This window comes from Varroa jacobsoni, unplaced genomic scaffold, assembly GCF_002532875.2.
Source record: "Varroa jacobsoni isolate VJ856 unplaced genomic scaffold, vjacob_1.0 scaffold_1474, whole genome shotgun sequence".
Lineage (NCBI taxonomy): Eukaryota > Metazoa > Arthropoda > Arachnida > Mesostigmata > Varroidae > Varroa > Varroa jacobsoni.
The window spans coordinates 248,370-264,181 of record NW_019214376.1 but is presented as its reverse complement, the minus strand read 5'-3'; the positions used below and the strand labels follow the sequence as shown (position 1 = coordinate 264,181).

Here is a 15,812-nt window from a genome sequence, read left to right as displayed (position 1 = left end):
AGAAATGCTCATTTATTTTATGCATTAGTACAATCTTGTATAATGTTTAATTGCTTTTTCTTGAAACTGTCAAATTTCTATAAATTAAATAAGTATCGTCGTTGTCATGCACGCTGCATAGACGACCATAATCTATTGTCAATTTAAAATCGTGTAGGTCGTGTTAACTCATGCCAGTTTATCAGGCGTGTAGGGCTTGGTGCAGTTAATGTATGACAATATTCAACTTGTTTTAATAATTCAAGTATGTGGGGTTGTTCATCTTTTTGGGCATCGGTAGTAATATTCAATTTATAGTAATAAAACTGTTTATGGTCATGACCTAAGCCTAGAATAGCTTGAAACAAAAGTGGCCAGTTGGTGCCCAGAATACGAATGAGTGTACGAATGGGGATGTCCGGAGTTCGCAGCGACCTGTAACGTAGCTTATATATATATACACAATTCCAGTTAGTTTTAACATAATAAAGGGGATTAATCATAAGAATCGTCTCCCTAGAATTGTTGTTATTTTCACAGTTGATACCCGACAATGAGTACATACTAATCGAACTGCTACCGAGGTATATATTCATAATTTCGCCATTTTCGCGACCACGCTCGTCGCGGCTTAATTCAATCGTATCTAGAAAAATATTGACCTCTGAAACCTAATGACGCAGCAGCAAATATATAGCACTCAGTTAAGTTTATATATACTGACATGAATGATACCATCTAAAAACAATACCTATCATTGCTTTTACATTCTATCGCAATAATCTAAAACTTGAGTACACAATTACAACACATTTATTGATGCCAAGCGTAACATTTATACGAGTGCGGCCTGCAACTTGTCAAATTCTTCGAAGGCAAATCGTGCCTTCGCTAAAGATGCTACTTGTTGTGCAGTAAAAACAGCCTTGATAGGCTTCATCTGTGACCGCCATGCCAGGGCAATATCTTCAGCACCCATCTGCAGCAGGCGGAACAAATATGTTAGTCGGAACGGACTCACCTGGAGAGGCTTTTCTGATGTTCGACACCATCCCTCTGCCATGGAGATTGCTCGCATCACAAGCGATTTTAATAGGCCTACCTCAAACTCGGTCAAAAATTTCTGCTGAAATACATAACCTTCTAGTCCTAGAGAAAGCGTGTTGAAAAGAAGCGCAGTTGCTCGAGAGTAGTTGTCGAACGGTAAACTCGGCTTCCACGCAGACTCCATCTCTCCTAGGAAGTCAATATAGGAAATAAACGTCTTTAGAGCTGAAGGCACCGGCAAAGATACAGGAACTTCGGGAGCTTTGTGCTCATTGACGTAGCGAAGAAATAGTGATGTGCCTTTTTGCTTAAGCATGATGATATGACTGGAAGATATCGCCGAGTGGAGACAGCATCGATCAGCCATATAAATACAGTTATTTAGAAAAACGGCAATTTTAAGAGGGTCTGATAAAGCTTCGCTTTCCAAAGCGAGGAAGTGACGAGTTAGCCGAGAAAAAACCGGCAACAAAATAGACGCTTGCGAAAGGCGCAAAATACTCTCAGTCAATGATGGAATCCATGAGGAGACTAGGTATGGACGCGAAAGATTTTTCGGTAAGTTGGAAATTTCAGCTACTTCCGTAGGCTCCAAGGCGGTTATCATCATCTCCTCCATTTCGGATATGATCTGAAGAGCTGGAACAGAGCCAACAATTAAAATGAATCAACAATACTATTCTTCATTTAATCAAGTAGATCTATTGTTTCTCTAAAAGCGTTACAAGCTAATAATAAACGAGTAGCTTTTTAAATTTCCTTGTATGTAAATATACGTCACTATAAGATGACACCTTATGCGGTTAGAGTAAATTACTCAGTTGATTTTAAATAGCATCAAAGATCTACTTCAATACTCCCATACTTGTAAAGACACGCACCCTGGATCTCTCGGCCCTAAGCATTCTCGTTGCGATAGCAAGGTATTTCGAGACGTACCTTCTTTAGAAGCGTCTGCTTCAACGGCATAGCTATTTAATAGGGCCGCTACTTGAGGAAGATCCACGTGGAGAGAGGTTGCTAGTTCATCTAGGATAGATGGAGATTCACGTCTTGCGCGCTGAGCCAATAGATGAAAAACTACACTGACTTCGCGACTGTCCTCCTGCAGGTCCAGCAATGGTAGCAATGTACCGCTGAGGAACGAATATGCAGTCTGTAGATTGTGACTGGGATCGACTGTCAAAGAAATGACTTGTGTCTTAGTTAGTGTCTGTTTTCGTTTATGTTTTATACTAGATTTCATCAAAATATTAATTAACAAGTTAATTATTTTCCGCCCTATATTTTCTCTGAAGCAGTAAGTTATTACTATAGGCACCTTTAATACTATTATTCGAGCGGCCGTCGACGATAAGCGAATCAATCGCAGTTGACGAACTACGTTCAGTGATGTTCAGGGTGCAGCGGTCGTTTGTTAAGGGTTTGATAAAATTCTCCAAAAAACCTGTCACTAGATCAGCCGACAGCTGTGCAGAGTTGCGTAATACACGTAAAAGTTGAAATGTGTTTGCTCCCTCCGATGAAATTATTAACTGCTGACTACGAGGAAACTCCGAAGTTTGCCAGCGCACCTGTTGGCGCCAATCATCCATGAACTGAAAAAGAAACCCAAAATAGAGCTATGTATTCATTTCAATGAATGATATAAGATATGGTATGTTTGAAAACTATCTAACGATTTGTATTGCAAAAAAAGTGGAGAGGGCTGGTGAAAACAGTCAACAATAAGAAATATTTGTTTAAACCGTTTCTCTGCAAAACTTGTGCTCACACAGCCCATTGAGATGGTAGGATGGGTTATTGATTGGTATAATAAAAATACTAATCACATAGAAATCCAATTGTCGTGGCGGCTTGGAAGACTAAAAGCTCTAGTTGGACAACCTAAGAGTAGCGGGTTCAAGCCCTGTCATCGATCTACTCTTGGCGGCGTGCGTGATAAAATGCAAAATCACCTCATTTTAAAGTCTCATATTGCTCTGCAATCTTTAATAGAAAAATTTAAGGGATACAAAGGTTTTCCATTAAAGTTAATAATTAGTCGCTATAGTTTTTATTACCTGGGCCAGGTAATGAGCCTTAACTTTGGCCAGCCTGTTCGAAATCGGTCCAAGAACAGAAAGTTGGGATTCTCTTTGCCGCAGCTCCAGCTGTAGACAATCCATCACCTGATCAGTGTCATTGCAGAGTGCGATTCCTTCAGCTGCCGATGAGCTACCCCCAACTGCCGCGCAACGGATTGCAGCTTCGAGATTGTGGCACAAGTTAACCAGCAGAGTTATTTTTTCACACTGACAGTGAACAGAGTAAAAACAAAACAATATTCAGAGCAGAAGACAATAAAACGCGCACTTTACAAACGGTCCACATCTCACAAGAGGAAGATTGCCTTTTACCTATATATATACATTGTTAATAAGGGCCTCCACTGAATCTACTTATAACTGGCAAATTGGAAATAAAACGCGACCTTTTATATGTGAAACTCCTTATCCAATCGCAATTGACAATTGAAGCATTTATTAAAACATATTTTTGAGGTTTTAATTACGGGAACACTCAATGAAAGGAAAAAGTTAAGCAAAACGCAACTATCAACAAGTTACACGATGCACAATGGCCTGCGTAGAAAGAAGTAGTTCTGTTTATGATACAGCTTGTCGATCTATCGATCTACAACGAAATCCATATGTTTGTTTACCCCTCCACATCGAGCCCACCAAAACGGCAGGATAAAACTAGATTTTTTGATTGATGAAAGGGTGAGCCGCGATTGAAATGATACCGATTAGATGAATATCTTTTTTTCGGATAAGAGCTATATTTTCCTATACAACGTAATGTTAATTTGGGCAAGGCGGTCACTTTTTATAATTTTGTCGATGATCGTTAAAAGTTACTTCGAAATACTTATACTGAAAATCATTGAATTTACAGACAAGCTTTAATTTTTTATGTTTACCCTTCACTAGTAAAATGGCAGTTTTTGCCGAAATGGTTGGAAGTTAATGAAATGAAACATCCTGGCATATAGCTCACCTTTTTTGAATTGATGTATATCAAAATATCCAAGAATGTAAAAAAATATGAATATAAAAATACTTTCAGGGGCTCAGTTCGGTTCCCCATAGGAGGTGTAATGCTAATTTATGCAAGCGGACTCCTTTTGTAGCAGTCCATTCGACAACCTTTTATTAAAATGTCACTGTCTGTTCTTATTATAAAAAAATATTTCGGTCCTTTTTGTTTCAACAACAAAGGGGTAAAACTGTAATTTTTGCCGAAATACTTTATAACTTACAAAGCACAGGTCATATCTTTTCATTGGATTTTATAATTTTTTATACAGGTAGAATTTGTTTCTTTCATAAAGAAGTATCATGATAGTTTGGTTAATTTGCAGGACGGTGATGGAATATCAACAACTGCGACGTATAATTCAGCATGGACCGACGGTTTTTAGAGAACCATTTTGCTTCACATTCAATTATTTATTCGACGACAGTTCAAATTAATATTAGAAGTTGTTTCTATTTTCTAAACAAATCAATATATAGGTCGATATACATTCAACGGGGTACAGAAATCACAACGCTTAGATTCTGGAGTAGAAATAACTGTAGTCCAAAGTACAACGTCTAGGTAGGTAAGGTTTCAAAGTAGTGCCGCGTGCAGGGTCAGAGATAAATTTTGCATTTGAGTCAAGCAACATGTTTTATAGTTCTTATTGGTAACCGACATTTTTGAAATTAAACTTTCCTCTGAGGAACTTTGTTACCTCGAGTAGCAGTTTAGTACTCCGTTAACGGGATAATTGCGATAATGCGATGAGGTCCCCAGGAGATTCATTCCAACAAAATAATCAATTGCTAAGGCAAGGATCAGAGGAACTACACCAAGATAAAAAAAGATATAACTGTAACCATATTGTGACAGCAACATAATAAAATTAGTACAGCAGGGTTACAGAGTCACATATTGAAAACGACGATGTGACAGTTGCTGCCGAGCTATTCAATAACATGGATGGCTCCGAGCACGAAACGAAGTATGCCTATGCCTGTATTCGAACCTAGGCCATTATGTGTCAATGCTTTTTTCTATCAAAATTTATTGTGAAAATGCTAATGCGAATCCGAGATTTTCATATTGTATATAGAGAACTATTGTAACATCTATTGGAAGAACGGGCAAATGTTGCCGATAGATTGACTGAATCAGGAAATATCGGAAAGATAAAATTATTGTGACAGAACAATTCTAAAGGGGAAAAAACGAAGTTGGTGCCGTAGGTTCTGAAAAAGTTGCGACCGGCTGACGACTGATGTTTCCAATCGACCTCTAGATTTTAGTAGGTTCGATGTTACGCAGATCAAATTTATTTCTATCGAAATAGTCTGATCAAATGTTGACTAGGACGCGGTGATTACAACGGTAAACTACTAATGTGTACTCGACCTATACTTTACGCTACTCTAATTGTAACACTAATGAATCAGATTAATTCAATTGATCAACGGGAAGTATGGCGTGAGCTGATGCCGGAAAGTTTCGTTAACCTAAAACAAAATACATTAATTATTTTATAATGCCCCAGTTATGGCTGCGGGAGCAGCGAAATGGTATCCCTCTTCAAGTCTAAACATTTACGAAAAGCATATTGACGGAGAAAGTATTATTCCAACGCTAAAAAAACAATGAGAGAAAGCCGGCCAGACGTGTGGACGTTGTATGAAACCGAATGTGAATACCTTCTACTTCCGCAATGGTCTTTAAAGAAACCCCAAAATTGTGAGGTTTTCCACATCGAAGGTTGGCCATCGGAAGGAAATATTTTTAATACTGCTATAGACGTTATGGTAAAATGGCTGAACAGAGGTCATATTCATCGATCACTTACAATCCAAAGGAGCTCTTCGTCACTTCGTTGGGTCTCGAGCGAGTACACTTTAGATCGTACTTCATCGAGCTTCATCTGAAATGCACCTGAAAAAGAACCGAAATAAATTAGATCTCTTGCTTCAATTCTAGTAGTAAGCTTGTAAAAAAAAAAGTACAGAAGTTCGTGAAAACCGAGATTTAAGAAGGGTTATTTTTTCCTTTTTATTTCGGGTATTTTAATCGTTATTTTTTTCTTCATCTAACATAAAATTCACTTTCAGTTACTGCTATGTAAAATATTGGAAACTGCTGTATTAGCTTTTTGGAAGTAAAGACCAATTAAAGCATTTCGATCACTTCTCGGATTTGCAGCAAAGGCAATTCGGAATCGAAAACTATCGAGGTATTATAACAGTCGTTCTCATTAAGCAACACTTCTTTAAAATGTCAAACTTACCTTTGCCTATGTAAGCCGAAGGTCGCGGGCTATACCTCCGCAGCACATATTCCTCCAACGAAGCCATCAGCACCTCAGCTTCTTTTAAGCGAGTCATCTCAGTCGTGAAAATTGTTTCATTGGCAAAGCCATTTAGCAGATTTTGATTATTTTCCACTTCCATTATGAGCGTGGTTTCATCTTCATTCGTAGTGAACCTGACAGAAGTACATTGTCATTACTTAGGCTTTATGCATTATTTTATACATCTTTTTATGGGCGCACAATAAATATTGCAGTGTTTTTTTATAGGCGGTCGGTATGACAGCTGAGGATGCTAGACGTGCGGTACCCCAACAGATCGGGTATATAGACAGAAAAAGCCCGCTCTCGCGCTGCACTAATGATGTCGTGATCGCTGATGTTTTTACTTTGCATAGCAGGCGATTTGTCGCATCGTGGCTAGACGAAAATAACTCAAAAATGGTTAATAATCAGATTCATTTGGTAAGCAATAAGAAGACTATAGACTGGTTGATTTTTTGGGATAAAGTATCATTTGATCTGTGACACAAGACGATCTTCAGAATACAACAAGGTGTCATCCGCACCAGACACATCAGTGTTTACCCATAACATTTTTGGGCAGCTTTCTTTCAACGGAAGACCAATTCATCATGTGATTGTGAAACTAACATTGAGATATGAGCTGCATACATTGTTAAAACACATTCGAGTAGATACAATCCAGGATGAAACATACTAGGTTGTTGCTGCATTACCCAAAGGTTAACCAAAGATAAAGAACTGCTACCAAATTAAACACCCGCTTCTACGGAACTAATTAAGGCCAACAAAATTACCTATTTATGGTCTATTTCATTGTCAACATTGAAGCTCCCTTTTTTCATTAACGTGCAGTTTCGGCCTATTTATTTACCAATAGCAAATAGCCATCCATTAGCGTAATTTTTAATAGGAACCCAATTGTTTATTACGTTGCTGTATTGACGGATCTTAGATCATTTTGGAAGCAGAATACATTTTGTCGTCGTATCATATGAGATGCTTCTATGTTTTCACGTATCTTGAAGTAACGATTTATTGACCGACTAACAGTTCATACATCTGCGCAGAACAGTACGGAGGAGCACCGAACGGGCTCTGGCAAATGGAAAGCTATGCGATTATCCTAGCCTATGTGTATTTGTGTGCGGTCTTTCGTGTCAACGGAGAAGTCCTATTTAATAACAAAAATCAGCTGTTCTGCACTAACCACTGTTTACCACAGGTAGGACGTGAACAGTCAAGAAAAATGGTCTTTCGCGCAGCTTCGTTTGAGTGTTTTGGAAAAGTTCAGGGAGTTTTTTTTCGCAAATATACTCAAAAAGAGGCGACGTCGCTTGGAGTTGTTGGTTGGATAAGGAACACCTCACGAGATACAGTGGAAGGTTTGTTTCAGGCTTTGCCATTTTTCCTATACGCTACAGTGCGTTATGTTCTTAACGTAACATGTACAATTATGAATAGGTCATTTCGATGTCACATGCCGAAACTTGGAGTGAAACGCTAATTGGATGTGCGTTAATTAGTGATAGGATATAGAAAAAGAATACAAATGGACAACATAACAACAAAACCGAAGTAACTTCAATATATAATTAAACTTTGGCACAAATAAACTGACCTGCTTATGTTACGACGTCCTGTTACGGGTACCAGCTACACAATGAATCACAGATGATAAGTTCAAAAAAAGGTTTCACTAATTAAAAGCACACGTAAATAAGTGCAATATTAACTGTCGTATCGGTACCGTCTTATGTACTCTATACGTAACACTTGAATACAGACCACGTTTCATCTAGCATATCACTAATTTTGCTTAGATCCATTGTTAGAACTCGAGCTTGCTTACACTACCGAGAACTTTATTTTCGATCACTCTATGCTGTCTTTTTTATCGTGTGATCGCCTAAGCCAGCTATTAATTATGAGATTACAGATTCATTATAGTTCTATTTTCATATCGATCATTATAGACATTATATTTTATGTTTACGTATCGACTAGCCATTTACTTATGTCTTCAGGTGAAATTCAGGGTCCAGCTGAAGCGTTCGATAAAATGAAAATATGGCTACGAACAACGGGAAGTCCCCAGTCGCAAATTGACAATGCAGAGTTTACGAATGAGAAGGACATACCAGAGCTGCAATTTAACTCGTTCGAAATTCGGAAAAACAAATAAGCAACTTACCTTTAAACGTTGTTATAAAAATCCGTAGGAAAGATATCAATTATTTGGTTAATCAATACATAAAAAGCTTAATGGTTGACATTATTTTCTTTCAACTGTAGTTAATGAGGGTACAATAGCAAGTCGTCGAGTTACTCCATGTAAAAGGCCGTAAATAAAGTTGACTGCGTAAACGTTCACCTTATCGAATGAGATAGTGTTTCATTCATTATGAGGAAAAGCTTTTTTTTTTAATTATTTGAAATATATTAGCTTTTCTTGTGTATTAGCTAGATAGGACGTATTGCATTAAAAATGCTGTGCTTTATTAACGAAACCATAATGTATCACATTGTTGACGCCAAATAAATGCGTAACGTACGAGCATCGATGGTCGCAGTTTTGCAAAGTTACGTCATTTAACGATGCAAAAGTTACTACCTTTTCATTATATATATGCCGACCATAATAATAACAGTAATTAATATTATTATTATTATTACCAACATTATCGTTATTATTGAAATCTTGAATATAAATACTGCGTTGATCGTCAAGAATGGCCGTGCAAGTGCGATTCAAATACAAGAGAAGCTGCAACAACTGGACAAATCTTCTCATTACATTGAAATCTGTTTCATGGACAGGGCTCACACATGTTCATAGAATATACATTTGTATAACGCTTCAGACTGATATCAAACAGGTCTCTGCAGGACATGACACTCAAAGCTATGACAGCTGCCTTAACTACCCACAATGCGACTACGAAGTCTCATGCCTCTACTCGTCACAAATTGGTCTTCGCAAAAAGCTATTTCAGTAATCATCTGTGGTCTTAGATAGCAAACTGTAGAATTTAAGAATGTTGCAAACATTGCGTGGTACTTGATAGACATTTCTGTTCTGTTGGTCTCTGACTGAAACGTAACCGAAAATAAGTTGCCCTTCGAATGTGCCTCGTGCTTTTATTATCCAGTATTTCTTCTGGCGTAGTAATTTTGGCGTTTATGATCTTTTGTAGAATTTATTACTTAGGAGGAGTAAATAATGAGCCGAGGATTGCCAGCTTTTATTTTGATAAGAGCTAGTCAAGACCCATATCCTGGAATATAAGCCAGTGTCGATAAACAAAAACAGATTGAGCTTGCTTATTATGCTACGCGTGTTTAGTTGACCTGCTTACTTCAAAATAGTCCATTACCCTGCAGACACACTACGTAAACCTGCATGTAACAAATATTTATCTCCTATAAATGTTATGTACAGTTGAACGAGAGCTGTTATTAAGAGATAACCTATATCGAACTGTGCAAATCAAGTTAACGGACGACCTGAACTTTGCCTATCCATGTGTCTTCATTATAAACAGTTTCCACAATGAACAGTTAACTGATCGAATGAAGTTAATTTAAGATGACCGTATTGACTCCTATTATATATATATATACATACAGATTACAACCTAATCGGTAATAAGCGGGTACGGTTGGCTTTTGAAATCGGTTTAATTTCGCGCGCTCATTTAAATCATTCGACCCTCTCTCTGAAAACGACGCGAGGAGGATGAAGCGGCAACATTCGACGAGCAGCAGCAAAATGATGGTGTCAAACTGGCGCTGTAATGCCGCTGCCTGTTCTATCCTAATTGTGTCACTGCAATAGAGAAGACGGCCTGATTAACAATTTTGTTTCAAACAAGTTTGCGTGTTCCCCATTCCCCCTAGAGCTGTTCTCGTGTTGGTTATTGAGCGTGATTGATTTCTTGAATTTTATAATTGGGTAACACCTTCGTCCGATTACTCCCATTATTATCGCATTTATCGATTGCTCCCCCATCTAACTCGCAGCAATGTTTGTGCCTCTTGAAAAATACCAGAATCGGGACTGGAGCGATTGGTCACTGATATTTGTAAGTTATCAATCGAGTGTTCGTTTGTATTCATCTCCTACATACTTTTTTGTTGAATAAACTGCGCCTCTTGAATTTATCTCTGAAGCCATATTTCCCTGACATTATTCGTACAGGCAGCAGACCATCGAAACAAGGAAGCTCCATAACAGTATAGCTATAAGGTTACATATTTGAATTTTATATTTATCTTTGCTAAGTAATTCAGCACATTAGTGGGAGGTGGAAATGTAACTAAAACATGATGCAATTTCTTGGTTCTGTTTATATAAAAAAAAAGTAGTAAACTCCGTGCAGAAAAGTGTTTTAAAAATCACTGTAATCATAAGTCTGCAGATTTCCTCTTAAAGGCGGGCTCATTAGCGGAGAGGACATATTTGAGCATACTGATTAAGTATGTAGTAAAGCCTCTCGGTTTTATACAACCAAAGAAGAACATTTTAACTTTTTGCCTGTCATGATATCAGTACTGATCATTCTTCTTCGCTATTTATTTTAGGCAGGAATTATTAATTTGCTATTTTACGACAAGGAACTAAAATTCTCCTGAAAGGTTAACCTTTTTTGCTCGTCTTCGTCGTTATATCTATATGTTTTATTCTACGGAATGTCATATACCAACATTTATATTTTCAATGAAAAATTAATCTTTAAGCTAGCATTTACTTATTTTCATTTCCTTCTTCACTTTATTGCCTTCACTTTTTTTCACGATCTGTTATTCTTATCTATTATTCTTAGTCGTCCTGCTGTAAGAACATTGTTTAAGAATCTATTTTACTTTTCAAACCATATATGACGTAAAGTTCAGTTCTTTGTACATTCTCACATAACAATAGCGTACGATTAACCGACCGTTATATGTCGTCAACCTAATTTTGTGTGAGGTCATCGGAGAGGATTGACCGGGTAAATGTGAGTATGGGGCAAAGAGTGAAGTTCTATAAACTCTTGTCTCTGTCCAAAAGGGAGATGTCAGTTTTTGAAATGAATACTATCAACGTAATACGTTTTTAAGTGCTCAGTATGTCGTTGTGGCCAAGAGCATGCCATATATAATTGGTTTTAAAGAAAACTTGGAAATCATGTTGGAATAACCTACCACTAAGAGTAAACAAAACCGTCGGCACATGCATCACATCATTCCTTATAATCACAATTAACTATGGATAAGTCTTTATATCAGATCATGCATAACCATTTTAGTTCACTCATATAACCCCAACTTGTGGGGCTATATGGGCAAAAACCTAAGTGTCTGTGATTGAAATTTAGCGTTTTTTTTTTCCTATAATAACGGTTATTCCCAAGGGAATAAATACATTCTGACTCGTATTAACTCACCATTATACTTGTAAAATTTAATAATGCACTAGAAACTATCATGGATCGACAGCGGTGGGATACCCGGGGCATTGCCGCGCTGATTACAATTATGTACAGGGTATCCAGTCGATCCTATAACGCAACCAGATTTCCTAAATATACATCCAGTTATGTCTCACTTTTTTACATGTTTGTGTTGATAGCCAGTGGTATCAATAGGCAATGCAGCCCAGTTGGCTGTGGATCTGTTGTGCTCTTCATTGGAAACAGAATTGGCAGGGTACATCCATTCGAGTTCGTTGCTACCTCTAGTTGGAGGCAATCCTTACGTCGATACTGACCCACGTCTTGCCACTGCGTGCCAGCTGTACGCCTGCCCTTCGAAAAAGATTCTCATTCTCCAACAGAGAACACCTGTGTCTCCGGTGAGTAAAGCATTTTTAAAGAAATATTGGTCTTACAACGCGTCGTGACAAGAGATTCGTGTTAGGTGGTAGTTAAAAAGAGGATTAACTTAGAGTCGTAGTGAAATCCACGACATATGGATTAATAATAAAAGTGCAATTACCTATGTAGTCCTAAGTAGAACTACATTAGTTTTTTCCATATGCCTGTTGTCAACAACCTGCATTTAGATGCCATTAAATATCGCCAAGGTAATTAAATTAATTGCTGTATTAAACCCTGAACCCAATCAAGGGATCCACAGCTACTAACAACTCTGGTATTTAGTATTATTATTATATTCCAGAGGAAAAAAATACAATGTTTGAGTAACACAAGTTCACACTTTTCAGAGTTGCCGAGGCGAGTATAGTTCCCAGCTGACTCGATGGATGAAAGAAATGAAATTTCATCTCGTAGTAATGTTGGCATCGTGCCTTTCGGAGTACCGTAGCCCAGAAGATCTGAAGGAGTATGTAGCCTTCTGCTGTGTTTGTAATACATGTAGAGCATGTAGCTTGTTGGTATTGCACATTTGTATGCTTACTGACCTGGGAGCTACAACGTTAAAAGCTGTCGGGCATTCGACTATAATAGTTTGTAGGATAAATTGGCTTTATGTGGCGGAGTCAATAAGAATCTCCTTTCACTCTAAAGTACTTGAAATTCTATCATATCTTCAAATTATTTTTTTACGTGTACGTGTGAAACGTAATAATTTGTCTAATTTTGGTTGCTATAGGGGCGCGCTGCGCTATTTATGCGGTGAAGCTGTGGACGACAAAACGCGTGAAGAAGTTATGGCTCAGGGCTGGCGTTTGTTTGAAAAGCAAGATCCATTAACGAAATGTCCCTCGCCGGAGGGTGGCGTATTTCTGATGCCGGGTGCGGGCATGGCCCGACCAATCTGGGACAAATGTCAAAAGCCACTCAACGTGCCTGTTGTGATGATGCTCCTATACTGCTCAGAAGGTACATGCACGTACACACACACATCGTAAACATTCTGTGGTGGGAAACTGTTCCAGAATGTGGTTTTGATTACAACTCTATCATAAACAAAAAAAAACGTGTAAACATATTTATAATGCTTCCAAGAAACTATAGGAGATTTGGTGATAGGTTTAATCAGAATGCATTTGAAGCTAGACAGGTCTAGTTTAGTGGGTCATTGGAAATGTATCTTTAGAAAGAAATTATAGCTCCGAATTAAATGATATATGTCAGTCTACAAGTTAATTATTATATACTATCTATTATCCTATTATCTAACTTTAGGTGATAATACGCCCGATGCCCTTCTGTTGGCCAACTCACTCAATCGGTGGCTTCATTTGGCTGAAAAAGGATGGCAGACGCCGATGTCGTGGAGCCATTTATTTGGACAGGGCCCGCCTAAGGGCATTTACTAACTTATACAACATTGTTTTTGGGTCGGCTTGACTTCTGCAGAAGCTGATAAAGAATGAAATATAACGATTATTCTTGTTGTTATTGCATATGCAGTTGTACTCTTATTATTATAATTATTACTGTAGTTATGAGTGGAGTTATCGTTACTGTATTATTTATCCGGCGACTAAAGTAAAAGTCATTAGTGTCCAGACAGTATATACCTGCGTATGTATTTTATTTAGCATTATATATATAATTAACTATTTATACTGGTCGTGTTATTCTGGATATGTTAAACGAACATAAGACATTACTCCTACTTGATATTTTAACGTTATTGCTTACCATCCACTGTTAAACGGAGGCGTTACCGTGGCTGAAGTGCGTGCACGGACAGAAATGTCAACCCACATCGTCAACGGTGTAGACTTGCTCGCTTAGGTAATGAATTAGGAAGCGTTTACTTATCAAGATAGTCTTGTATTGAAATAATTAAAATAATTAGTTCATTTGTTCGTTAATACTGCAGGTGGACTTAAAGTAGACGCAGGTCGAAAAAAAAAGATATAAATAGTACATAAAACGAATCGCTCGCTACAGCGATATGGCTTAGCTGTTATTATTCGAATGAACTGCAAAAGCAAAAAAACTAGATAATAGTAATAGTAGTAAGAAAAGGGAAAAGAGCCACAAATAAGAGCTAATGAGCGAATATAAAACGTGAAAAAAGAGATGTTTTAGAATTATGTCTAATGAGATAATAATATATATCTATATACACATATATATTCTGAAGCAAACGTTGTTGTTATTTATAAATTCGGGACGTCCTGGTGTTCAGCAGCTAAGATTAGAGGAAGCATTTTGTGTAAATTACTCATCATTACTTTATATACTATATTTTGTGCTTTACCTAACAACAATTCTATAAGAGTTGGCAAAAGCTATCCGGTTAGACGTTGTACATTGTATTGGAAAATACTGGAACAAGCTGCAAGCACTTCCACATTTACCCTGACTGAACCTAAAGGTTGTGTACCGTTTCAGTTCCATGCAGTGATAATATAGGCCAAAAGTAATGAATATATCCTTAGTATTAAAGAAATAAGCAGGCTAGGTGAAACCTCTAGCGATGAGGTTTACGGTTGGTGCTCAATTGACGTTTATATCGCTCGTTTGTCTAAAATCTTATTAGCATAAATAAACAAAGCGATTTATCATCTCAGTATAAAGAGAAAAAGTAAAAGAGATCGTTTTTAGAGCCTCCAACAAAAGTTCCTGCATGGGATTTCTCAACTAAGAAATAATACCGTTTAAAAATATTCAAATAATTAACTTACATTGCAGGTCTACGAGCATTTTGGAAACCTTGCATCTGTTTATTGCATTTTACTAACTCTTGTTTCTTATGGCTTGCTTCTTCAATTATTTTCAAAATCTATTTTGCTTATAAGGAGCGTGAAACATGCACAAGTACTCACAAATTGAATTGAAAGTAAAATTCAGGGCCTCTTCCGTGACTCATTAAAAAATTATTTTTTAATAAGCTAGAGTTTTACAGAAACTTACTAAATTTAATAAAATTGTAAAAAAATACACAATTCGTATTCTGCTTTTGCTCTTTTATAATTACCGATATATCTTTTTGACTGCTTGTTGTGACAAAATGTGAGCTAAAACCGAATTAAAAGCGAACTTGTTATTACAAACAGCATTTGGACGTTTGATATGTTTTGAAAATATTTTTAAAAAAACTGGGTTCGATTTACGATTTCAAAAATTATATCATGTCTACCAACATGATGTTGACACCATTGCGGCCACTAGAAAGTATGCGCGCTCACTTGCATCATGCAACAGATTGGTACCAAATTATGGCTTTATGTTTTAGGAAACTTTTATAATCCTTCGTAAGATACCGCTTCTAAAGAAATACCTAGTAAACATTAAAGGTCGTTCAAGCTATCAAAGTAAACGTCTTACCTGGCTAGCTTTTTTCAAATAGGAAGATGTTTTTTCTTCGTTTAGTTTGTTATTCCACCTACATTGGACACTAGTGAAACTGCAGAACCATGCCGAGGAGCTCGGCCACAAAAAAATAACGCAAACGTTAAAAACATGAAGTTCAGGAGGAAAGACAGATTTGAAAA

The 15,812-nt window shown here is 37.3% G+C and overlaps 3 protein-coding genes across 3 annotated transcripts; 2 read left to right on the top strand and 1 right to left on the bottom strand.

Annotated features, from left to right (window-relative positions):
• Window positions 1-774: 774 nt before the first annotated feature.
• On the bottom strand, window positions 775-6,716 carry LOC111270468 (uncharacterized). The gene is made up of 6 exons (XM_022850714.2): window positions 6,368-6,716; window positions 5,930-6,015; window positions 3,090-3,320; window positions 2,348-2,624; window positions 1,966-2,205; window positions 775-1,665 (listed from the first exon to the last, which is right to left on the bottom strand). Exons 1-6 carry the CDS (start codon window positions 6,528-6,530, stop codon window positions 815-817), a joined length of 1,848 nt encoding a protein of 615 aa, XP_022706449.1. The 5' UTR covers window positions 6,531-6,716; the 3' UTR covers window positions 775-814.
• A 292-nt stretch (window positions 6,717-7,008) lies between these two features.
• LOC111270466 (acylphosphatase-1) lies at window positions 7,009-8,798 on the top strand. Its single transcript, XM_022850712.2, has 3 exons — window positions 7,009-7,134; window positions 7,638-7,797; window positions 8,440-8,798. The coding sequence occupies exons 1-3, from the start codon at window positions 7,099-7,101 to the stop codon at window positions 8,595-8,597; spliced, it is 354 nt and encodes a 117-aa protein (XP_022706447.1). The 5' UTR covers window positions 7,009-7,098; the 3' UTR covers window positions 8,598-8,798.
• Window positions 8,799-10,168: 1,370 nt separating this feature from the next.
• Window positions 10,169-13,878, top strand: LOC111270465 (proteasome assembly chaperone 2). Its single transcript, XM_022850710.2, has 5 exons — window positions 10,169-10,497; window positions 12,027-12,248; window positions 12,621-12,739; window positions 13,010-13,239; window positions 13,546-13,878. Exons 1-5 carry the CDS (start codon window positions 10,438-10,440, stop codon window positions 13,677-13,679), a joined length of 765 nt encoding a protein of 254 aa, XP_022706445.1. The 5' UTR covers window positions 10,169-10,437; the 3' UTR covers window positions 13,680-13,878.
• Window positions 13,879-15,812: the final 1,934 nt, after the last annotated feature.

Bases quoted from the DNA above. Each gene is read 5' to 3' on its own strand.
- LOC111270468 (XM_022850714.2), bottom strand. From the start codon at position 6,530: ATGGAAGTGGAAAATAATCAAAATCTGCTAAATGGCTTTGCCAATGAA. The intron at 3,321-5,929 runs GTAAGTGATCGA...GTTCACTGTCAG, and splicing joins ACGAAGAGCTCCTTTGGATT to TGTGAAAAAATAACTCTGCT. The intron at 2,625-3,089 runs GTAATAAAAACT...TTTCTTTTTCAG, and splicing joins AGGCTCATTACCTGGCCCAG to TTCATGGATGATTGGCGCCA.
- LOC111270466 (XM_022850712.2), top strand. From the start codon at position 7,099: ATGAAACATACTAGGTTGTTGCTGCATTACCCAAAG. The intron at 7,135-7,637 runs GTTAACCAAAGA...TGTTTACCACAG, and splicing joins TGTTGCTGCATTACCCAAAG to GTAGGACGTGAACAGTCAAG. The intron at 7,798-8,439 runs GTTTGTTTCAGG...TTATGTCTTCAG, and splicing joins CTCACGAGATACAGTGGAAG to GTGAAATTCAGGGTCCAGCT.
- LOC111270465 (XM_022850710.2), top strand. From the start codon at position 10,438: ATGTTTGTGCCTCTTGAAAAATACCAGAATCGGGACTGGAGCGATTGG. The intron at 12,249-12,620 runs GTGAGTAAAGCA...CACACTTTTCAG, and splicing joins AGAGAACACCTGTGTCTCCG to AGTTGCCGAGGCGAGTATAG. The intron at 12,740-13,009 runs GTATGTAGCCTT...TGGTTGCTATAG, and splicing joins AGCCCAGAAGATCTGAAGGA to GGGCGCGCTGCGCTATTTAT.